Here is a 24,905-nt window from a genome sequence, read left to right on the forward strand (position 1 = left end):
GTAACTAAAATGGGCATTTTCCCCCGATGATGGGAGATACCCAAGAGGGGCGTTCTCTGTATGAGTCAGAGTCCGCTTCCCACTATTATTATCGTGTGTCCTGTTACCGGCAGCCTACACCTCAATTATTTCATGGAGTTTGCCCAAGCAGCAAGGATGGAAACAAAGCAAAACAAAGCAGTAGCATCGACAACCAGGAAAAATACGTGTTCTTGGTGCAAAGGGTGAGAGTCCGGTAGCATAAGCTTAGCAGTGGAGTGTCTTCATACAGCTCTGTTCATTAGTGCTCAAAAAAAGAAAGAAAAACCAACTGCCCCTTCTTAGATAGTTTTTAAAGCAAAGTTTTAAAGAAATAAAAGTCCCTGTCTTACAACTTCCCTTCTGCGTCTCAGAATATCTAACTGTAGAACTTGCTTACTGAATGTGTGCTTCGGGTTAGAAAAGAATATTTAGAAATCCTTTCCCAAAAAAAGCAAGTGGGAGTGGAAATTTGAAAGAGGACCGCCTAATTCAGCACTAAGCCCAGTATGAGAGGCGAGTGTGTGTGTGTGTGTGTGTGTGTGTGTGTGTGTGTGACAAAATGCGCTTTCCAAAGGGCTGAGAGGTGGATGGGCATGTTTGCTTAGCTCGCCTGAGAAGAGAAAAGATTCCTCGACCTCCTCTTGCTTCTTCTTTAGAATAATTTGGATGGGATTTGTGATGCAGAAAAGCTTAAAGAAAAAAGAATAACCAATTCTTTGTGGTGGAAAGTTTAGGGGGAAAAACCCACTGCTTTCTTCATACAAGGTATGTCTGACGAGTTATTAAAGGGATACATCTACAGCTGCTTTCCATTCAATCTTATAATAATTCTAAAAAGTTCTTTTCATTGAAAAACAAGAATAAATGCCTAAACCAGCTAGTAAATTTCAATTTAAAGAGAGTTTCAATAGAAGTGGGTGCTAGCTGGCATGATTGTAGCTAACCATATGTGTGTGTGTTATAATGCCAAGGAATTAATATTAGAACAGATCTTTGCTGTGTCACTAAAGCAACTTCATTATGGTTTAAGTAAGTCTGAAAATGCGGTGTTTGTATGGCGCCTTTAAGTAATTTACATCTTTCTTTTTAAGTTCATTTTGTTTTCTCTAAGGAGTACAGTAACAATATAGCAACTGCTTAATGTATGAAAAGCCATGTGAGTGGGCACAGCGGTGCTCACAGAGAAACAATTCAGAGTTGGTCTCCATGTCTCTCTATTGAGGTGGGTCTCCGTGGAATGTGGTGAGATATGCAAGTCGTTGGTGGTTTACAATAGTGATGTTTTCTTAGGCTGAATGCTTCTGTTATTGATAAGCCCAAGACGGGGTTGGCATTGTTAGCCTGGACATTGTGGCTCAACTTTGCACAAGAAGAAAGGATGCACAATCTCTTTTAAGCACAATTGTGTGGAACCAGTATAAACATGAAATAAATGCCTGAGGCACAGGTTAGACAGAGGCTCAGACTGAACAATTAGACAGGATCCTTTTCTCTAAACAAGCCACAGCACCTCTAACCATCCCCAAATCAAGAGTGGAATTCAAGGTTTTCTTGGAGTTTATTGTAAAAACAAAACCAGGCATTCTTGGCCATGGTAGTTTGGTTTTTTTTTTTTTTTAAGTGTTTCTGCTAAGAAAATAATATTTTGCCATTACGTTGTGTTGCAATAAATTTAGAAGTTTTGGTGGTAAAGTTATGAGGTTGTTTTTTCCCTGGTCTCTTAAAAGATGAATGTCCCGAAGCAAGACAGAATCAAACACTGTATATTTTTTTTTCTTTGCTTCTGTCTCTTTGTTTCTCTCTGTCTCTTTGTCTCTATCTCTCTGTCTGTCTCTGTCTCTCTCTCTTTGTGTGTGTGTGTCTGCTAGTAGAAAGCTGGAAGAATTTTTCTTTGTTAAATTTAAGTATCTTTCATTAAAAATAGACATTAGACAAGGACTTTTAAGACTATGAGGAATGCATTTTTATTGCAATATGCTAATTTACCAGGCTAGACTTCATTTAAATATACCTTATACCTCACCACTGGAAAGGCTGAACAGGAAACACCTTAGGAATGCTGGGAACGCTCCGTATCTCGGCTGAAATCGTGTTTGTGGCCGTCCTTCGGCAGATCTAATTATCTTTCCAGCAAGTTGCCTATCGCAAAAAGAATAGCTTCTTTCAGAGACAGTACAGCAGAGAGTTTGAATAGTGTCGCAAAAGCAGACATTCTTGTGCCGCTCTCCACTGGGATTCCTGTAAGACACACGGAGCACAGGAAAGCCGTGTGGTCTCACCCACTTGCCAAGCCAGGAGTCTGGACTAACAAAAGCAGCCCTGCTACTACCTCGATGTGCTACCCCGGGAAAGGCGTGGAACTTTTCTTGACTTTTGTTCCCCACTTTGAAAAATAGAGACAGCAATGCCTGCATCTCCTCCTTTTTAGGGCACACATGAGGCTTAATATTGATTAGCAGCCCCATCGGGGATTTGAAAGGTGACAAACTTTCTATAGGAATGTATTTTATAGAGTCAGAAAAAAAAATCGAGTGGGAAGAGTCATTCGTCTTACAATAAATGCTTGCAAGCCTCCAGGAAGGTCCTGCTAGTATGTGCCCACATGTGCCGCTTGGTCTCCCCAAGGTGAGCCAGGGGTTACAGTAGTGAGTGCAGGGCAGAAGTCAGTAAAAGGTGACCCCAGGAAGCTAATACTTCCATCTCCGATTTCTCACATGGCCATTTTATTGTGCAGCTTGCCATACATTAAAACAGTGGCATGCCAAAATAGACTTTCAGAAACTGTATTCTAAATATTTGTGTTTAAATAAATATGTAAAAATAAGTGAGCACGTGTGTGTGTGTGTGTGTGTGTGTGTGTTGTGTATGAGACAGACAGAGAGAGAGAAAAACCAACTTGACACAAGCTAGAGTTAACTGAGACGAGGGGACCTCTATTGAGAAATGCCCCCACTAGATAGGGCTATAGGCAAACCTGTGGGGTGTTTTCTTGATTATGATTGAAGTGGGAGGACCAAGCCCACTGTGGGTGGTGCCATCCCTAGGCAAGTGGTCCTGGGTGGTATAAGAAAGCAGGATGATCAAGCTATGAGGAGCAAGCCAGTAAGTAACATTCCTTTGTGGTCTCTGTTTCAGTTCCTGCCTGACCTCACTCAGTGATGGAGTATGAGTTGAGGGTCATTATCTCTCCCTAATTTGCTCTTTGGTCATGGTGCTCTATTTATCACTGCAAGAAAAACCTGACTAAGACACTGAAATTTTGAAAATGAAACTCAACATAACTGTTTTTACAAGATAGTTAAAAGGTGTGTGTGTGTGTGTGTGTGTGTGTGTGTGTGTGTGTGTGTCCATCCATAGCATACCTACGACAGGGTGGTCCAAGCTGTATGGCCAATTTAATTCCAATTCTTGGTGTGTTCCTGTGACTATCTGCATATTTTCGTGTGACGATAATGTCAGATGTCTGAATTTAAAGCTGTCATGTGAGGCTGAGGCTGAGGCTTACTGGCCTGGCAATGCTTTGGGGCTCTTTGGGAGTTGTGTAGTGGCTCTGCCACTTCTTCAAATTTTGGTGACTCAAAAGCTGTGGACCCCACTGTTCTCATCTATGAAGGAGACCTCGAATTAGTCCCTACCTCCTACAGCGTTTGGCAAAGAGCCTTCAGTAGGAGCTTAAAGCACTAAAAGGCACCCTGACAGCACCGAAATGGGAGCAAGTATTTTCATTGTATTAATGACTGAAACAAGAAGCCAGAGCTTCAGCTGTGTCATTTGTAATTATCTTTGACTTTTTAATTATTGTTTATTTTATTTATTTACATTTCAAATGTTGTCTTCCTTCCCAGTCTCCTCTCCACAAACCCCATCCCTTCCCCACTTCCCTTTGCCTCTAAGAGGGTGCTGCTCCTCCATCCACCTGTCCACTCCTACCTCATTCCTTTAGCATCCTCCAAAACTGGAGCATCAGGCCTCCACAGGACCAAGGACCTCCCCTCCCAGTGATGCCTGATAAGGCAGTCCTCTGCTATATGTGCAGCTGGAGCCATGGGACCCTCCATGTGTACTCTTTGGTATCTTTAACCTTTTAAACATTACCATTTGGGGCAGGATAAGCAAATGATTTCTGGGTTTCTGTGAGGTTCATGTACATGTTAGAAATCAGTTGCTGTTACTTCTCTCAGAGGTTTTAACTGGTCCCTCACTCAGCTAAGGACAAATTGAAGAGGCAACTTCTGTGGCAGCTGAGATAGCTCCTTGCCCCTGCATCAAGATGTATCTCCCTGTGGTGGCCAGAAGATAGGGAAATTCCTGACCCTCCAAACACAGGAAAGACATGAGGAGGAGAAGCTACATAGGGAAAGTGCTGCTTTACACAGATGTGGGCAGAACTTGAGCAATGGCAGTGCATGGCTTACATTCTTACAGAAAATGCATCAAGACAGGGATTAAGCAATCACTACAGAGGTTAGAAGTTATTGTTTGCTTGCACTGATTGTTAGGTTCTTCATTAAACACACACATATGCACACACACATACACACAGGCACATACAACATGCACATATACACACAAGTATACACACAAATGCATGCACACACACAAGCACATACACATACATATATATATGCACACACAAGCACATACACATACACATACATATATATATATATACACACACATGCACACATACACAAGCACATACACATGCACACATATACACACACACATGCACTTCAGCCTGAAATCACCTAGCTGAAAGAACAACCCCCCACCCTCCCACACACAAACACACACTCACACATGGCAGCATGCCGGGAGTCACATGTTCACAGTGGAGCAAGTACTATTTCTGTTTTGTTTATTGCATTTTCCATGGTTACCTCATCCATAAAACAAACATTTGTGGATACTGGCTGTAGAATTTGTTTTTAATCAGCTAGAAACTTTTCTGTAAGCCTTCCCAAGGTCCTCAGGGATGAGTAGAAACGTTCAGGCTGCCTGGGAAGCATCCAAAGCAGGCACCATATGATGTTTGATGGGCCCATCCATAAAAATTATGTTACATGGCAACCTGAAAATGGCAAATCCACATAGAACAGATGTGACTTGGTAAAAAAAAAAAAAAAAATCCCCCACTGTCTTCCAGGTCAAGGGAAAGGGGTGAACTGAAGGAAGAAATACCCACATCCTGTCCCAAGTCAGAGCTGCCGCCAGAATCTTGAAACACAGAAACACTACTGTGCTTCTGAGTGACAAAGAGAAGTTTTTAACAGTGTGTTTTCCCCTCTGATCTTAGAATTTATAGGAAAACACTTAGCTCCATTTCTAGTTCATATTTTCTTCATTAATTTTTTTTCAACTCTTCTTGAGAATTAAATGACAGGTATTGTTTCCTGTCCACTTGACTGGCCAAATACTACAACTTTCTCAAAGATTCTCAAGAGAGTTGGCAGGGGATCCTTACAAACTTGTGAACAAAGGAAGAAGGAACACACAGAATTGCTCCCTTTCTGGGTATTTGGGACAATCGGTGCTATTAGACACCATAGCCTAGCTGTCCTAAACAACAAATATTAATTTCCTGCAGCTCTGGAGAATGACAACACAGGAACAAACTGCTCAAAGGCTGGAGTATGATACAGACGTGATGTTTGGTTTGTAGAAGATGGTTATCTTCTCATCAAGTCATCCCATGGCGGAGAGCAGGAGATTGAGTCTGTAGATAAGGCACCAATCTCATCCAGGCTCCTTCCAAGGCCTACCTACCACCCGAAGTCTCACTTTCAAATCCCAACATTGTGGGTGCTAGGATTTCCAGCTGTGAACTTTGGGTGACACACATATTCAGAGTACTGTGCTGGACCCCACAAGTCCTTAGCCAACGGCAGTCACGAGTCCTGTTTGCATCTTAGTCCATTTAGGCTGCTGTAAAGAAGTGCCAGAGGCTGAGTAACCTACAGATAGAAATTTTTATTTTGAGTTCTGCAGGCTGAGATGTCCAAGATTGAGGCATTCACAAATTCTATGTCTGGTGAGAGTCAACTTTCTGTTTCATACAGGGCATCTTCTCATTGTGTATGCACATGGGGTCGGGGGGTGGGGGGGTGGAGTGAAAGGAGGAGTTGGGAAACATGTTCTATCACTTTCCACTTTATTCTCTTGAGACAGGGTCTCTCCCTGAATTTGGAAATAGGCTGGCAGGCAGCCCAGGGATCCTTTTGTCTCTACCTCCCACAGAATAATAAGCATGACCATGCTCGACATTTTACACAGACATTAGGGATTTGAACTTGGGTCCTCAAGTTTACCCAGCCAATGCTCTTACAGAGTCATCTCCCCAGCCTCTTGTATCTTTTTTGATGAGGTTGTTCCTCCTCCTCATGAGGTCTTGACCTGGTCATTCCCAAAGGCTCCAATTCCAAAAACTACTGCCTTTGGGGCAAGGGTTTATGTGAGCCTTGAGAGATATTAACATTCAGACTATACCAGTTTCCTTCACCAGGATGTGCAAGAATCGAGCCGTGGGTTACTCTAGGATGCATCATCCTGATGACAGACTCAACTGCTTGCTCTGTTGGAGCCTAACTTGCTGTCTAGGTGGGCCATATCTAGTAGATGTACTATAATGATAATGACACTGTGGACAGAACAATTCATTATTACCAGGGTAATAACAAAAATATTAATACCCTTTCGTATGAGAGCTCATTAAACACCCCACCAAATAGACGAGAGTTGTTGCTATCTCCTTACAGAGATAAATCAACTAAGGCATTGAGAAGTCCTTGAAGTTTAAGGTCCTACATAGGAAGATCTCAGGTTCAAGTTCAAGAAGTGTAACACCAGGCTTTCATTCTAAACGTAGCAGGCACCAAGTGTCCTGTTTTTGTTTGTTTGTTTGTTTGTTTGTTTTATTACTATCAGATCAGTCTTTGCTATTCTGAACACATAGTTTTGGAGCCAAACTTCCGAGAAAGGCTATCTATCTTGACTAGATCCCTCTCCATAATAAAAGGGGGGGGGAGACTTACAAAAGGGGGTTTTTGGTGCTGTAGTCCTGGAACAATCTCCTGGTCTAGGACTCACTTGCAGTGGTGGTGCACGCTTTTAATCTCAGCACTCAGGAGGCAGAAACAGGTGGATCTCTGAGTTTGAGGCCAGCCTGTACAAAGCAAGTTCCAGGACAGCCAGGGATACACAGAAACCCTGTCTCAAAAAGCAAAAAAAAAAAAAAAAAAAAAAAAAAAAAAAAAGTCCCTTTCCAAGTTTGGGGGGGGGGAAGGAGGGCTGTGGCTGGTGGGGGGAAACTTTCCTCACAGCCTATGGTATTTCCAAAAGATTTTCTTTATCTTCACTAGGGTGGTTAGCAGCTTGTTATAGAAGGACTCCCCGTTCCCTACAGCACAGACCAAAGAAAACCACTCTTAACATTGACAAGTCTCCAGGAAAGCTATCTCTGGTTATTTTTCTCAGTTGGAAGAAGGCTAAAATTTTGTGTGGACATACAGCAAAACTTGGTGGGAAATCACCCTTGAGCTGTCACAGAAAGAAATCCTGTTCCAGTTTTTCTTCATCTTCTTTGCTCAGCTTTTAAAAGTGCAGGGAGGGGATTATTTTCCTTGAGGGAGGAAGTGTGTGCAGTTTCCAGAGGATCAGGTCACTGGCGTCTTAATACTGAGTGCATTCCCTCTGGGGTTCTTTGTGTCCCAGCACAGAAAACATGCTTTAGACATAAAGGTGCAGCAAGCTGGCTTGCCCGGGCTGCCTGTGCTTGTGCAATACTGTGAGGAAATTTGTACTCAAATAGAAATAAGTCTCTCAGGAAAACTGAGATAGTCGTATTCGATGACAGTACCCACTACTATTTATTTCCTGAGCCACCTCCATGTGTATTCACGGTTCTCAGAACTGTGGAAATGTGTGTGTGTGTGTGTGTGTGTGTGTGTGTGTGTGTGTGTGTGTGTGTAGCTGGTGGTGGGGTAGCTGCAGAAAAACACAAGCAAGAAGAATGACAGAAATATAGAAGCATTGAGATGGGGGAATAATTTTCATTGCATGATTGCAGCTGGGAAGTGCTGTAAAGTCCTTGGGCAGAGCATTTCATGTCAGCAGACCAGTACAGAGTCATGGCGAAGGCCCTGAGTGGGTGGGTTCGTTCATGTTTGGGAGGCTAGGGTGGCAATTGGGACAGAGTGAGGACAGGAGAAATCACAGATGTGTTATGGTTCAGGGACACAGAGGGTGACCTCCTCACACCCTTCCTTATTCCCCAGATACCCGCACTATGAACTCACATTGGAGTAGCTCTTGCCTCAGCCCTGAGTAGAATCTGATTAGGTCCCCTGAGGTTTTCAATGACCTTGATCATATTTTAACTTAGGTGTGTGGGCCTCATTGGCCTGTATATGATACTAGGCAAGACTGAAAGATGGCATTCGAAGTTTATATCCTCACACCCCACGTGGGTGCTGACCGAATTATCTCTTCCTCTGTCTTATACCTCAGTCGGCCAGCAATAATGACTGCTTTGTGTCTAGGATGGAGGCACAGGAGGGGAAATGTAGTCAATGTAACAGTGACAGAAAGGCCTTGTAAGATTATCACTGTTATGGGCTGGCGTCAGATTCCCTAACCTATGAAGGTTATTGCTGTTTCGGGTCCCAAAACACACAGCCGTGGGTTTTTTGGAGATGCCCTCACTTTATTGGGGATCCCTTACCTGCAGCCACCTGGTTGTAGGTGCTCTGGCTTGGGGTTACCAGATTCTCTCTCAGCCTCTGATTGGTGCCCACTTGCTTTCTGTGCAGTCCTTTCTGCCTTCCATGCTCCTGATTCTCCAGGATCCAACCCCCACTCACCTCAAGGAGACTCTCACAGGAAGTCTGTTTGCTTGGTTTTATTTGTGTTTTTGTTTGGTTGTTGGTTTGTTTGGTTGGATTTTGACACAGTGTCTTACTATGTAGAAGTAACTGGCCTGGAACTTGTTATGTAGACCAAGCTGGCCTTAAACTGGCAATGCGCCTCCTGCTTCCACCTTCTGAATGCTGAGATTGTAGGCATGTGCCAGCTACAGAAGGAGTCTTACTTGGTGCATATTCTTCCTTGAATTTATATAAGTAAGTCATAAGTCAAAATCAGGTTCTCTGTGTCTCAGTTCTGCAGTTCTGGTACTCGGTGGCTTCCAGTGACATTCCAGGGAGCCCAAGATGGGGTTTTAAAGAGACAAAAACTGGAACCCCAGCTTGCTCCCTCCTCCAGACTGTGCAAAATGACATGGAAACCAAGAAAAATGCTCAGAGACTGGGGACTAGAATTTCTGTGGGGAAATGTCTTGGCATTTTGCTCCTGACAGTTCCTCTCTCCCACCTCACATTGGGAAACAGTGAGAGGACCTTTAAGAAGGCCACCTTGGGACATGAGAACAGATGTCATCACTGAGTCCCGAGCCGTGTGAGGGCCTGTCATTTTCACATCCCACCATACAGTCAACTGTAATATTCTCAAGTATCTTTCTATATTGGGGGTGATATGCCTGATTAAGCGTAAAAATGATCCCTGTACATCATTTTTAACGTTTGTAAGGAAGAGAACACTGTGAGTTCAGACCGCAGTATGATTCTTTATAATTATGACAGCTTTTATTATCCAATGTGTATGCTTTACAGCCTGAAATTTAACTCTTGTCAAGCGAATATTTTAAACACCTGTGATGCATGAGTCAGGTGGAAGGGAAGATGGACCCATGCTGTGAGTGATGGGGACATGAGATGCTGAAGGCATGAAGGAGTCCAAGTCTGACATTCGAGTTCTAAGATAGTCACATATCCTCTACGACCTTGAGCAATTTGCTAACATTCTCTAAGTCTCCATTCTCTGGAAAGCAAACGGAATAATAGCACTCTCCTAAGACTATTACCGTGAGAAGTCTGCAAGTCCTAGTGAGTGTGGTGTTAGCACTTAATGGGCATTCTGAAATGACGGTTCTGAAACTTCTAGAACTTTCTGCAAAAAAAAAAAAAAAAACCCAGGCCCACTGTTGCATGCTTACAGTTCTAGATACTCAGGGAGACTGAGGCAGGAGGAGCCCTTCAGCTCAGAGCTTGGGGATCTCCTGGGCAACATAGTAAGACATTATCTCAATAAAAAAAAGTAATAATAAAAATAAATGAATAAATAAATAATTTCATGAAGAGGGATAAAGGAACAAATCCCTCCTGACATAACAAAAATTATCAGGAGAGGCATGTGGGTGAAGCTGAAAGCTCTGTCGGGGTTGAGAACGCTCTCTGGAGCTCTGGAGCATGAGGCTAGGGGGCTCCCTTTAGAGGTTAATGTCTTGCCTCTAAATGACTCTTTCTGTTTGTCCCTGGTAATTTCCAGAGTTTAATCCTCCACAGTCCTTAATTCTCTACCCACAGACACAGCCACACCTCCACACGCCTCCACACCCTCCATTTTCCACTAGCCTCTACACAAGAATGTGCCTTGACCCTGCTCTGGGAAAGCTGAAGGTCTGCCATCTGACATTAGCCCATTCTTTACCAAGAGGCAGTCAGGAAAGCCCAGGTCCCACAAACATGCTCTCCTATTCCTATCTCAGTTGGAAGGCCAGCCCAGAGCTAGACCTGATTTTCTGTGCCTCAGAACTGAAGGTCGAGCAACAAAGCACAACGTGTTCACGCCAGTGAAGGCCCTACGGATTTCCAGTTAAATTGAAACAGATACCCAGCCCTGCATTCACAGTAGATAGCCCTTGGCAGTCACTAACCACAAAATCCCAAGGGAGAACTCACAAAGAGGAGCTGAGCTAAAGCAGTGTCAAACACATTAGGCCAAGGCATCTCTGATGAGAGAAACCCATGTTTAACAGCAGCATGAGAGTCTTTGTAAGCCTTTCTTGGTTTCCAGGGTAACTGGGAGGTGCCCAGTGCCCCACCTCATCTCAGAGGGCCTTGTTTCCTTCCCCAGATGTTCTGCTCTTGATACCCTTTCCATTACCCAGGATGGATTGCTCTTGGGAGGAGTTCATCAGTGCATGCCTGCAAACCAGTACACTCCCCACCCCACCCCCACCCCTCCACTGGCGGTCTAAGATCTAAACTACCACTTCAGAACTGTAATTGCTATCTGCAGTGCCACTGGAAGTCACTGTTGGTGGAAGTGACTGTGGATGTGGTAAGCATTACCATATGGCAGGTTCTTAATGACATACAAAACGATGCTTTCAAACACATACCAAGAAGGGCTTTCCCGTTCAGGGTTGCTAAAATGCAAAAAATGCCACATGGACGAGTGGCATATGCATGTACATGTGTGCATCATGACACATACATGAGCTGTTTAGTGCAACTGGTGGTCACAGATGATACCTCTGCTGGGGGATTTTCTCAGCAATCCCCAGGTTGGGGACATGGCTCAGTGGTTAAAATCTCACGCTACACTTCCAGAGGACCTGAGTTAAGTTCCCAGGTCCCAGGTCAGACACCTCACAACCCCTTGTAACTCCACATCTAGGAGGCATCAGAGGACACACCACTTAGGGGCAGCCCCCTCCACACAGTCCCCACAAAAGGAATATATCCATAAATAGTTCACACCTTATTCATCTAAGAGATTCAAGGGAAATTCCTGGGTGGTAATATCAGCTGATGCAACATTTTCGTAAACAACTTGAAAAATAATCATTCCCACAAATTAGACTTTGTTAACTCCTTATTTGAAATGCTGGCTTGTTCCTTGTGGGATGCCTTAGCTACTGCCCTCCATCCATGAGGTGCCAAGTGGTGCTGTCCCCACCTCTGCAAACTGTAGCAACCAAAGTGTCTTCAGAGCTGTCAAACATCTGTGCTGGCACAGTACTGTCACAATTGGGAAACACCACAACACTGTTCTGGCAGCTTCGCTTTGAGGTCGCCAGTCTTCAGGGCTCATTGCGACCCTCCGCCATGCTTCCTCCCAGAGCCTGGCCACAGGGTTCCATTCAGCCCCCCTACGAAGCCCCTGCTCAGATGCTAACAGAAAGAACTGTGTGCATCCTTCTCGTTTGAAGAGTTTTCATTCCATCAGCCGTCTTTTCAGGGAAATAAGACCAAAAAAAAAAAAAACAAACAAACAAACAAAACAAAACAAAACAAAACTAAACATGGAAAGGGGTTTTGATCCAAGCTGCCAGGGACAGAAACTAATTCAAATTGGCTGGAGTAAAGGCACCCAGAAATACGTTCAATTATGCACAAGAGCCAGGTCCAGCTGGATGTCCCTCAGACTGGAAGTGGGACCTGGGATGCGGCCAGAAATGAAGACGCCCCTCCCTGCTTCCTCCCACGCTGTGCCCACCGTCACACTCCCACTCTTGTGTTCTCTCTCTCTCTCTCTCTCTCTCTCTCTCTCTCTCTCTCTCTCTCTCTCTCCTTTCCTCCTTTCTCTTCCCCCCCCCCTTAATGCAGGGCCCCACAAGGCCTGCAGCCCCTCAGTCACACACTTCAAGACTCTCAAAGTCTCAATTCTCAAGGCCCAGGGGAGATACCCGCTGGTCTAAGGTATCGTTTCTTGCTAGATTACAGGCTTTGACCAGTGAGCCACCTCAACTCAGGTGAATGAATGTGCTCCGTAAGACTATGTTTGAGCAGCTGACGGTCCTGGTCCTGCGTCTTGTAAGACTGAAGCTATAGATGCCGCTGGGCTTTGAAAGTGAACAGCTCACCACAGAGAAGTAGTGTGGGGATCGCGCTTCATAATGATTTGCCGGAGCACTGTTTGAGGTGTACAGCAGTGGTTGTGTGGGAAGCTTGACACGATTAATACGAAGCGGTCTAAGCCAGAGAATTGACGATATCAGTAAAGTGCTTGCTATGTAAGCATGAGGGCCTCGCTCCAGCCCCAGAGCCTGCTTTTTAAAGCTGAGCAAAACGGCACAGCTCTAATCCCAGCACTGGGGAAGCAGAAACAGGAAGATCCATCAGGTTACTGGCCACCCAACCTTACCTACACAATGCGACCCAGGCCAAGTAAGAGGCCATGTCTGAAAATCAATGTGCACGAGATGAAATTTCTTGATGTGAAATTTTCCAGCCATGGCGCTGTTTTAATTCTCAAAATGTTTCAGTTATCAGAGCTCATGTCGACGCTCAGTTTTTGACAATACCTGAGCTCTTTGCTGACTGGTCCGGGATACTTCCCTGATATCTCCAGCTGCAGCTGCTTCAGTTGCTAACTTGGAATCAATCTGTCTTTCAGAAGGTTTGTTAGAAAGGGGAGTGAAGCCTGGAAGGGTGTTCTCAGTCTTGACTGTGTAACCTGACATCACATCTGTGGGTTGACTTATCTATACCCAGTGCAATGTATATTAAGAATAAGTAAGATAGCTTCTGTCTGCTCTGCCTCTTTGACTCAACACACTTTTCTGTTACTATTTCCTAAAGACAAAAGGGGAGGGTGGAGACAGGAAGAACTGGAAAGTGAACTACTATGCCCCACCCCCAGCCCTTCAAATCCTTGAAGATTCTGGTACCCTCCTCTTGGTGCCTGCAGGTATTGAAGCAATACTGAATAGCATCATTGAGACCTAGCCCCCAGGTCTACAATCTGTGTAAATGTTACTGCCCATACCGAGACCACATCTACCTTACAAAGGACCACTCCCCAAATGCCAACCTCCCTTTTTTTCTCTATTCTGATCACCCTACATCCAACAGCAAGTGGCTGAGGACTGACAGGCTAGCTGGAACAGAGAAAGCAAGGCTGCAGATGTGGCCTCTCTTCACACAGAGACATCTGTCCCCAGGGATTTCAGCATGTTGGAAGCAAACAGCCAAACACTTCATAACTGCTAAATGTTTCCAGATGGAAGCTGGCTCTCTTCACCTCATGGATGGATCACGGTTGGGTGCTCTCCCACGCCACACCTACATCATACAAACACCAGCATTATATCACCTCTATATGTCCAATGGGGCAGATTTTTTTCCCAAGTGGGTAGCTAAAGTAGACCTTCATGAGGCTTATCAAAATGACGAATGCAAAAAAAAAAAAAAATTCTCTTAAGCCTTCCATGTCTCCCTGTTGCCTACAGGATCGATCTCACATTCTTTGGGCATGACATTGAAGGCTTATGTAGCCCCTTCTATTCTGTATAATAATCTCATTCCTCTTCCATGCCTGGCTGAAGCTCCCTGAAGTTCAGTTAAGTTGTTCAAGCCTCTTCCAGCCCCCTTACCTGAGCCAATGTATCATCTGCTCAATGTTTCCTTCTTGTAGCTTTAAGTGCAGGTGGTTTCCAGGAAAGACCAATGGAGTCAGCTAACCTGGACCCCTGGGAGCTCTCAGAGACTGAGCCACCAACAGAGAGCATGCACATGCTGGACTGAGGCACATATGTAGCAGATGTTCAACTCAGTCTCCATGTGGGTTCACCAACAACTGGAGCAGAAGCTCTCCTCAAAGCTGTAATCTGATTGTGGTATCCATTCCCAACAGGACTGCCTTGTCTGACCTCAGGGGGAGAGGACGTACCTAATCTTGCGGAGACTTGATGTGCCACGGTGGGGGGGGGGGAGGGGGGATACCCAGGGGAACTCTTCCCTCTCGGACAAATAAGGGAGGGGACATGGAGGAGGAACTTTGTGAGGGGGCACCAGGATGGGGTCATCATTTGGGCTGTAGATAGATAGATAGATAGATAGATAGATAGATAGATAGATAGATAAAAAACAGATAACAGGTGGATTCAACCCTGGCTGTCAAGTGGAATCCATATGAAAACATTCAAACAGTATGATACCAGCTTAGACCAACTGAGTCAGAGCATAGCTAAAGGCACCTGCTTGCCATGAGCCAGCAACGACCAGTGGAGTGTAGCAGAAAATGCAGGCATGAGCTGGTGGCTAACCTACTTAGCAGATTCTGCTTCTAATGCACACATGCTCCTGAAGTCAGAACACTGAATTCTGAAGTGGCCTGAGTAGCTAGCAGCTGGCATTCTGGATGAGTCTGCACTCTTTGTGTAACTTCTTCCCCACAGAGACCCTGGTTGTATGAGTGCTCACTATTCTATTCGAGGTAATGTGCTATCGACCAATAGTAGTCGATAGATTTCCACTATAGAAGTGGTTCCTCTTGTGCAAACAAGCAGACACTGTTTCCTGAAACCAGCTCTGGAGTGGTTTATCTCTGTGACCTGCAGTGTGAATCTTGGTTTCTTTAAAACATAGAAATGTTTTGGGGGGAAATGTATTTGTTTTAAATCCAGGTGTGGTACATGGGGCTACTGGAGACTGTCCACAGCAGCAGGTCGTGATTTGCCTCGCACTCTGGCAGGAGCATGGTTTTGCCAGAAGTAGATAATTTTTGCAAGTGTATGATGTTTGAAATTCTGGATGCTCTTGAGAGGGTATATAAATGCAAGAGCCCCCCAAAAAGATGTGGCAGTTGCTGTTCCTCCTGCTGCTTGCTGCTTGCTGCTTGCTGCTTGCTGCTTGCTGCTTGCTGCTTGCTGCTTGCTGCTTGCTGCTTGCTGCTTGCTGCTTGCTGCTTGCTGCTTGCTGCTTGCTGCTTGCTGCTTGCTGCTTGCTGCTTGCTGCTTGCTGCTTGCTGCTTGCTGCTTGCTGCTTGCTGCTTGCTGCAAGCAGTGAGAAGTGTGGGATTTCTAGTATGGGCAGTTTTGCTCCTCCTCCAGCCATGTCACCTTGAGCAAAGTCTCTAACTTCTGTGTGTTTCCAGGGCCTTACCACTAAATTAAGTCAATAAATAGTCAATACCTTGCCAAGCTGTTGTAAAGATTAGTGAGTTAATATATCATCTTCACTTAGCAGGTATTCCATTAACGTCAGCTATGACCAAACACATGTCCATCTCCCTCTGGAAGACCTGCAACAACTTGATACTTGGTTATGTATTGTCTCTCTGTTTAGCACGTAGGGCACGCACAACCTTTCCCTTTCCCATTCTTTCTTCTTTCATTTTTGAATCATCTCATTTATGAATGAAGATGGGTTTGGGCTTTAGGAAACCAGGAAGAATTGCATAAAATGTGGGTGGGTGGGCTCTGGGCTCAAGCCTGGAAGACAGCTAGGCTTGTAAGAGGCAGGTAGAGGTGGTGAGGTTTTCTGGGGAGACGGTACTAGGCGTGAGACCCATGGTACTAATGTGCAGAAGTAAAGATCTGTGGGTGCTGGGACCAGAGAAGAGGATTATGACGGAGAATTTTAGATTAATGGTGTTAGAGGGTCACCTGGGCCACATTTTCAGAGTCTCTAAAGACTCCCCAAGGAATTTAGGCTTTGTTATTTAGAGAATGGGTGGGCTGTGAAGATTTTGACAGGTGAACGCTCCTTCAGTCCTGTGCTTTAGGAAACTGGCCCTTTCTAATTGGAAGGCAAGTGGAGTTCAGAACAGGGAGAGCAGTGAGCAAGGAGGTCAGAGGTCAGAGGTCAGAGGCTGTGGTTGCTCCTTGTTTGATGCTGTCATCGTGTGAAGTGATAACTTTTCTCCACAGGTCACATCTTATGACAACCTTCAGGTCGGGACCTGCTTATTGTATAACTATTAAATCTGGCAGTAACTGTGTTAGTGATACAGGTAAATGCATCACACACACTCACACACACACACAGAGAGAGAGAGAGAGAGAGAGAGAGAGAGAGAGAGAGAGAGAGAAAGTGGTGATAAGATGGTCCCTAAATGCTCCTCCCCAATTGGAGAGTTTGATCACTGTTTTACCTTTATTGGCCTTATAAATGTCGTTTGTCAGCTTCTGTGCACAGGATAAGTCTTAAGCAGGCAAATACAACACATTCCTCATGGGCTGCACAAGTCATTTTTACTCTACTTACCCTCTCAGTCTCCTTCCACCTTTAAGAAACCTGTTCCTCTCTGACCTTTTTTAACTTACAAACCTTGCCCTCCTCACTTGTGAGCATCAAGCTGAGATCTCAGAAACAGTCAGTTTCCACTTTCACACGTGTCAAAGAGGAAAAACCGTACTGAAGCAAGAACCATCAAACTGGGCCCGACTTGAGTACATGACCTTAGAAATCACTCACTCACTGGAGACCTTGCTTTCCTTCTCTTTAAAATGGAAACCAAGCACTGGGCAGTGGTGGCTCACACCTTTAATCCCAGCACTCAGGAGGCAGAAGCTGGTAGATCTCTGAGTTGGAGGCCAACTTGATCTACAGAGTGAGTTCCAGGAGAGCCAAGGTCACATAGAAAAACCCTGTCTCAAAAAAGCAAACAAAAAATGGAAACCAAGATGTAAACCTCCACTTCATGAACAAGGTCACACTGTTAAGAACAAGCCTTACTTATTTTCTCAACCACAGAGTGTGGGCCTCATTGACAAGCAATGTGCCAGTGTTCAGGAACCAAGTCACCGGCAGGGACAAAGGTTTTGTAAAGTGCTTGCCCAACACACACAAGACCCTGGCTTTCATCCCTGCATTGCAGAAACCTTTTGTGGTGATATACAATTCAAGGCCATTCTTGGCTACATAGTGAATTTCAGGAGGAGGAAGAGGAGGAAAAGGAGAAGGAAGGGGAGGAGGAAGAAGAGGAAGAAGAGAAGGAGAAGGAGAAGGAGAAGAAGGAGAAGGAGAAGGAGAAGGAGAAGGAGAAGGAGAAGGAGAAGGAGAAGGAGAAGGAGAAGGAGAAGGAGAAGGAGAAGGAGAAGGAGAAGGAGAAGGAGAAGGAGAAAGAGGATGAAAAACAGTGACTAGAAAAACAATAACAGAGGAGCTCCCAGTTCAGAAACACACGTGAAGTTTCTCTAAAGACTGAGACAGATGCAGATACCCACAAACATTGGACAGAGGTTGGGACCCCTATGGAAGAGTTAGTGAAAAGATTGAAGGCCTTCAAGGGGGTGGCAACCCCACAGGAAGACCAACAGTGTCAACTAACCTGGAGTCCTGGGAGCTCCCAGAGACTGAGCCACCAACCAAAGAACATGTACGGGCTGGTCCAAGGTCCCCAGCACATATGTAGCAAATCCTGTAGAGACTTGATGCACCAGGGTGGTGGTTATGGGGGCCTTCTGCCCTCTCAGGGACAAAGGGGAGGGGCAATGGGGGGATGAATTCTTTGAGGGAAGACCGAGAGGAGGAGGCCACATTTGAGAAGTAAATAATTAAGTAATTAATTATTAAAAAGACAATGGAGAATATATATGGTATGTCCTACTTAACTTTAACTGTTAACTTGACACAGCTTTGAGAAGAGATTGTCAGAATGATTGCCTAGTTTATATTGGCTTTGGGCATGTGTGTGAAAGATTATCTTCATTGTTAATTGATATAAGGAAGACTAGCCCACTGTGGGCGGCGCCATTCCCTGGGCAAAGGGTGGTGGTCCTGGGCTGTGTTCGGTGCAGAAAGCCGTGTTACTCTTTGGTTTCTACTTCAGTTCCTGCCCTGACTTCCCATGATGATCAGGTATGACCTATAAGCCAAAATCAACACTTTGTTCCCCTAAGTTGTTTTTGGTCAGTGTCTTATCACAGAAAGAGAGATGAAGTTAGAACAAGGTGCTATTATTATTTATTACAAATTTGTCCTCTTCTAACTTCAGGCAACAATATCTAATTGAATTGGCTATGCTAATCTCCTTACACTAAAGTATATTTTTCTTTCACAACTGGGCTTTATCTGCCTCACCAGAACTCCAGGTTGGGGAATTTTTAAATTATAGCTCACAGCACAATCCATAATTCATGCACAAGTAACATTCTTTTGGAAGCTCTTGTTCAATTTTCGTCAGCACTTCTGGGAGCACAGGAGGAATTAAGGCTCCCTAGCTGCTGAACACCCCATGACTTCATGATATTGACTGCCTTCCCCTCTACAGAAATTGCTTAGCGGAACTTCAGCAGCCTTCAGCCCTGGCCTCTGGGGTGTCAGAGAGAGAGAGGGTTTCAAGGTTTTCCCTCTCATTTCAAAAGTCACATTAACATTTAAGAGTATGGAAAAAAAAAACAAACAGACCAAGCAAGGAAAGCAAGCACAGGGTTGAGAAGGAACCTTCAATACACCCTGCTTCCAAAAACACAGAGTTTCTGGTTGGTTCTATTGCTGAGTCATACATGCGTAATGTCTTCACCAGGATTAGAGTGTTCGTTTCTTGGAACTGGTTGGTGGCAATCCATGCAGGCCACTCTGTGAAGGTCACGTGTGTTCTTCATGACTTCTAAGATCTGAGAGTATTCCTCTCTGCAATCTGGGTTTCAGATCCCTTGGGCTTGTGTGTCGACTATCAATAATGACTTGTTAACTAATTTCTAATGTAATTTTATTACATATCACTCTTCACAGATTATAAAGTATGCCATTTAAAATGTGTGATTTGATTGTTTTGGTGTATTTCCAGATTGTCTTTTTTTTGTTTTTTTTTTTCTTTGTTTTTCTTTTCTAGAGAAAGGAGGCAGCTCTTAGTGCTCAGGCATTCATCTAACGTGCATTTGCTGAGAATCTATAAACTCTAATAAAAATTCCTACCCTTATGGAGTTAGCATTCTTTTGGGGACCCAACAGTGGACAAATGAAAATAAAATAAGTAAATTATAGAGTATGTCAAAAATAATAAGTAACAAGGAAAAAAAAACATAGCAAGGCAAGAATAGGGCATAGCCATGGAGGTGGACAGAAAGGAGATTGTGACTTTAAATAGGCTGATTGCAGAATGTTCCAGAAGAAGGCAACATTCGAGTGAAGATCTGAGAAAAACATGGGAACAGTCATGTGCTCATGTGGGAGAAGTATGTTAATAAGTGAGGTGAAGAATAATGCAAAATTAGATCAGAGGGGTGAATGGTGAATGAATCCAGTAGAACCTTGAGCCACCTGTAGACTTTGGGTTCTCTTTTTGATGGTGGAGACCCACTGTAGAGTTCTAAGCAGAGAGATGGCAGGAACCCATTTGCTCCAACCATGGCCATGCCAGTTAACCTCCCTATAAAGCTAACAAAACTAATCTAGGAGGAGGGACCAGGGTGTGGCCTTGATCAGTGACTGTGAGAACTGACTGAGTCTGGGTGTTGTATGGGTGTGGAGCCAACAAGCTTAGTGGGTCTCCAATAAGTGGAGTGTAAGAGAGGGAAGGTGAGTAACACTTCGTGGTAACAGTGGCTAGTGCTGGCCATAAGCATCTAGTAGGGACACTTAGCATCCTGCATCTGCCCCTGAATCTCTTTAGGTTTAAACTCATGCCTATTGTATCTCTCAAATTAGTAAAAATTATTTATTACACTTCTTCCAAAATATATTACAGCTACTTCAACACTGAGTTAGCAAGCAGGCTATATGTCTCTACTTGGAAGCTAAAGCCCATTGCTTTACTATTAGGTACTGGTAGCCTACTTCAACTGGGAAATTGAGAACATCACAAATGTTGCTCAAAATCAACGAAGTGGCCCAGTGTTTGGATGAGGTCATCTGTGCTTAATTTATTTAGAACAAATCTTTCATATATCCAACAGTTTTAAATTCATTGGTATTTGTACTGGTGTTTCAATCATAACTGACAAGCACATTTTGTGTTAACTCTTTACAGACATGTATCTAAGCATTGAATATAAGTTTATACATTTCCTCCTTAGTAGCATCATTTTCGTGGCTTAAAAAATGAGATTTTGTGAGAATTTTATCAAAGAAGTAGGCATAATATACAACTCAGGGTCTTTTCCTTTCCAGAAAGTAGATTTATTAAAAAAAAAAACAAAAAAAAACTGGTCTACAGCAGGGTCTAGAGTTATGACTGCCAACTTCAGGCTACCCAGCAGTGGAATGCCACTTGCCCAGAGAGAAAGAGTATTTTGTTATCATTGATATGCTAATAAAATGCAAGCCGATTTTATGTCTGGATTCTCCGCCACATTCTTTCCTATTGCGTGACCCACAGGCAGATGCTCTCCACCTCGTCCCCTTTTCTGTTGTTTTCACTCTGGTGGGACTGTGGTTATAATCTTGAACTTCTTACATCTTTGTTTCCCTTCCATATTCAACGACAACCTTCAAATCCACCACACCGATTTACCATAAGAATTCAGAACAAGATGAAGCATAGTGCATGGTAGTGTCAGTGAGCCTTTGAAGGTCCCCAAATAGCTTTAGGAGAAGGGAGGTGTAGTCCCCATACATAACATTTACCTTTCACGGTGCTTCCCAGCTCCTAGAACTCTGTTTACGCTGATCCATACATTGGGTGTCCCTTTTCCCTATTTCTGTTCTGAAAGTCTGTTGGTCCCAGCCAGGTGGGCCAGCTGCTCCCAGCTCCACGAAGCATTTCCTTATGCTCACAGATAACATAATCCTCCTCCTTCCTCCCATCCAAGTACTAAACAGGCCAGCCCCTGCTAAGCTTTGCAGATCAGCTAAGATTGGGCACCTGTGGAGTGACCTGGCTGTAGACTCTCCTGTCTTCCTTTAGTGTCCCTGTTGTTATATCCAGACCTACTGTGCAAAAATCTGTACTTTTGACAAGAAGCCCAGGGGCTTTGTATGCATTGTGAGGAGAAGCCCTATTCTGACTACTGCTTCTTAAACTTAGGTTGCCTATCGAATTATCAGTGGGGTTTTAAAGCTTAATTCCCAGGCTCTATTCCCAACAGCTTCTGAGTCTATTGATCTGGGCACAGCCTGGGTATTGGTGTTGTGAAAACTCCCAGTGATACCTATGTGCAGTGATGTGAGAGACCTGCTCTGTAAATGCCCCTCCTACTTCCATATGAGGCTTTCTGACTCTCTCCCTCTCTCTCTCTCTCTCTCTCTTTATCTCTCTTTCTCTATCTCTCTCTCTCTCTTTCTCTCTCTCTCTCATGCTGCAATTGCTTGTGTTCACACACATACATTTTCCTACCTCTGTTAAACTATCCCATTTTAAGAGCACTGGCTTTTAACTCAGTGTTACCACCTTCTTCCATACAAAGCAACCATATTATAGGAATTTAATATTTACTAAAGGAATGGTTTCTTTGTAATCTTAAATTGCTCTCTTGACACCATAAATATGTCTACTGCCCAAATCTGAGGACTACTGGGACATAGTCTCAAAATCCCAGAGCATTTGTCAGTTCTAAGATCAAATCTATAGAAAATCAGAGGCTGATAACTAGATGGGCTTTCTGAGAATGGACCCTCTGGGTATCAGTGTGGCTATCCAGTTCCTTCTACATGTCTTCCTATAGAAAACCGAAGCTTCAAATCCTGGCTTCCTCCGTGGAGCAGTGCCAAATGATGCAGAATGTCTGCACATACTTTGTGCATCCAGCTCGGAACTCCTGGCTGAAGCTTGATATATTTTTCTTCCTCTCCAGGGTGCCATTTTGATATTTATGGGAATTGTTGTTCTCACGATGAAGGCATCTGTTATTGAAGTGTTGCTTGGTAAGTACTTTTATATGTGTATCTGGATACTCTTTGATATGGCCAAGGAAAGGAATGTTAAGTATAGATCAAACTCAAGATTCCTTAGGCTGAGTGTGTGTGTGTGTCCATATAAAGCATATATTTATATCATGTATACTGTTTATATGTTACAGATGCTATACACACATATCTTTGTATTTTTCAGTTACTAATACTTCAGATATAGCATGTTTGTAGATTATGAATTTGAGATCCTCCTGTTTCTTAATTTCTCAAGAAAATTTATCATGACAATGGTTTACTCCTGCCATAACTTCATATTTTAGAGATGAAATATTTGAATCTTCTTTTATCTCCAAAGAACACAATTTGGACTGGGAGAAAAAAAAGTACCCTTCCACTGTGATGATGAGTCAGATAAATAAAAAGGAGGCTACTTCTGTATTGAAATTATAGCCAGATCAATTATGCAAGGAAAATGTTAGGAAGAAAGGAAGGAAGGAAGGAAGGAAGGAAGGAAGGAAGGAAGGAAGGAAGAAGGAAGGAAGGAAAGAAAGAAAGAAAGGAAGGAAGGAAGGAAGGAAGGAAGGAAGGAAGGAAGAAAGAAAGGAAGGAAGGAAGAAAGGAAGGAAGGAAGGAAGGAAGGAAGGAAGGCAGACAGACACTGGGCTGGCATCTCAGCAATAATACTGCTCCTACAGATGACTTGGCACCTGTATCAGTCGGCTCACAATGCACTGTATCTCTACCTCTAGAGGACCCTTGTTCCTCTGGAACAGAGAACCTGCATCCAATATTCCTACCCACCAACCCCTATACACACACATAATTAAAATTAATAGTTTAATTGGAAAATACTATTTATATTTGGAAAAAAACTTAAAATCATCTACCATAGCAGGTAACATGATATGTCAAACATGTACAGCAACAAACCCTTAGAACTAGTAAACAGATTCAGTAAATCTACAGAATTTTGTAACCTTTGTATCTCTATGACCAACTCTAGCTGACAGAACAACATGAATGGAGGGAAGATTTGCTTTGGGTTGTGGTTTCAGAGCATGAAGTTAAGAAAAGCCTAGTGGGGCCGGGCTGCTCTGTTCACTGGAGAACTACAGCAGAGGCTCTGTAGGTCATGGCAACGTAGTTAGCAGACAGAGCAACAGAGCAAAGGGCCAGACACAACCTCCAAAAGCCAACCTTTGTGACCTGAGCCCTAATTCTACCAGCTAAAAGTCTGGCCCTCAAAAGGTTCCCCAGTCTCTATAACACCACCAACTGGGGAAAAACTGTTCAAGAAAAAAAGAGCCTATGGAAGACATTTCAGATTCAAAATATATTATGCCTTGCCCAGTCTCAACACTGCTTATAAGGCCAAGGGTCAAGGTCTTTTTGAGGCTCAAGACAAACTCCTAATTGTGAGTCTCTATAACATCAGAAAGTCACATTCTTCCAATATATAATGATAGAGAATAGAAGCTTCCATTCCAAAACAGATAGACGGAGTACAGGGAGAAAGGGCGGGACCAAAGGAAAACAGGAAACTAGGTAGCTCTACGCCAAGCCCCTGGCATACAGGGTAGCTGGGCTCTGACAGGCTTGGACATCACTGCAGCTATGGCCTTGGCATTCGTAGCTAACATGGCCTCTCTTTTTGGACATCTCCACTTGGCCTGATACTTTCTTAGCAGATATCCCATGTTATGGGCAGTTCCAAAATCTTAGGAACTTGCTTGAAGTCACTTACTAAGATCCCTGCAGAGTGTCCAAACCTATCTACACATTGCTTGACCTCCTAGGCTTTTCTCAAAAATCTTGGTGGAAGCCTCCATGGCCCTGTAATTCTCAGAGGACACAGACAATGAATGCTAAATTCTGAGGCTAGCTCGAGCAGCAGCTGGGGCCTCTTGAACCATGGCTTTGACCTCTGAATGCCTGGAATCCTAGACCCATGAAAACCCTGCAGCCCTTTGTCCAATGTTCATTTTTTTAGCAATTACTTTTTCTTTGTTACTTTAAAGGAACTATCTTTTTGGCCCCCAAACAACATGTTTTCTACTTTTCCTTTATTGAGCAAAACCAAGCAAGCACTTTGATACCTTATTTCAACATACTTTTCAAAAATACTATATTAACTGATTTTCTTGGTACTGTGACCAGGTACCTGAAAAGAAGCAACTTAATGGAAACAGGGTTACTTTGGCTTAAGTTCAAGGGACACACTCCTTCATAATGGGGAAGTTACCATAACAAGAGTTTGAGGGTGCTGATTATAGGGTGATCTCAGTCGGAAAGCAGAGGATAGACAGGAAGTGGGACTGGACTAAAAAACATCAAGGCTCATCATAATGACTCACTTCTTCCAGTGATCCCCCTCACCTAAATGTTCTACAACCTTCCAATACATCACCTCCAGCTAGGGACCAAGTAAGGAAAGACACCAGCCTACGAGGGACATTTCACATTCAAACCACAGCGGATCTAGCAATCAAACCAGCATGGAACTAGAATAAAAATGACGAGGAAGTA

At 43.8% G+C, this 24,905-nt stretch overlaps 1 protein-coding gene across 5 annotated transcripts in view; it reads left to right on the plus strand.

Annotated features, from left to right (window-relative positions):
* Window positions 1-559: 559 nt before the first annotated feature.
* Window positions 560-24,905, plus strand: part of Vit (vitrin) — a 117,564-nt gene continuing 93,218 nt past the window's right edge. For 3 of the 5 annotated variants that reach the window (XM_034514413.2, XM_034514414.2, XM_076942295.1), the window contains exons 1-2: window positions 560-786; window positions 22,322-22,391. In XM_034514413.2, the coding sequence (XP_034370304.1) occupies window positions 22,340-22,391 (52 nt within the window). In that variant the 5' untranslated portion in view covers window positions 560-786; window positions 22,322-22,339. The remainder of the gene's footprint in view (window positions 787-22,321; window positions 22,392-24,905) is intronic. The other 2 variants (XM_034514412.2, XM_034514415.2) reach the window with 1 other exon arrangement.

Source organism: Arvicanthis niloticus, chromosome 11 (genome assembly GCF_011762505.2).
Source record: "Arvicanthis niloticus isolate mArvNil1 chromosome 11, mArvNil1.pat.X, whole genome shotgun sequence".
Lineage (NCBI taxonomy): Eukaryota > Metazoa > Chordata > Mammalia > Rodentia > Muridae > Arvicanthis > Arvicanthis niloticus.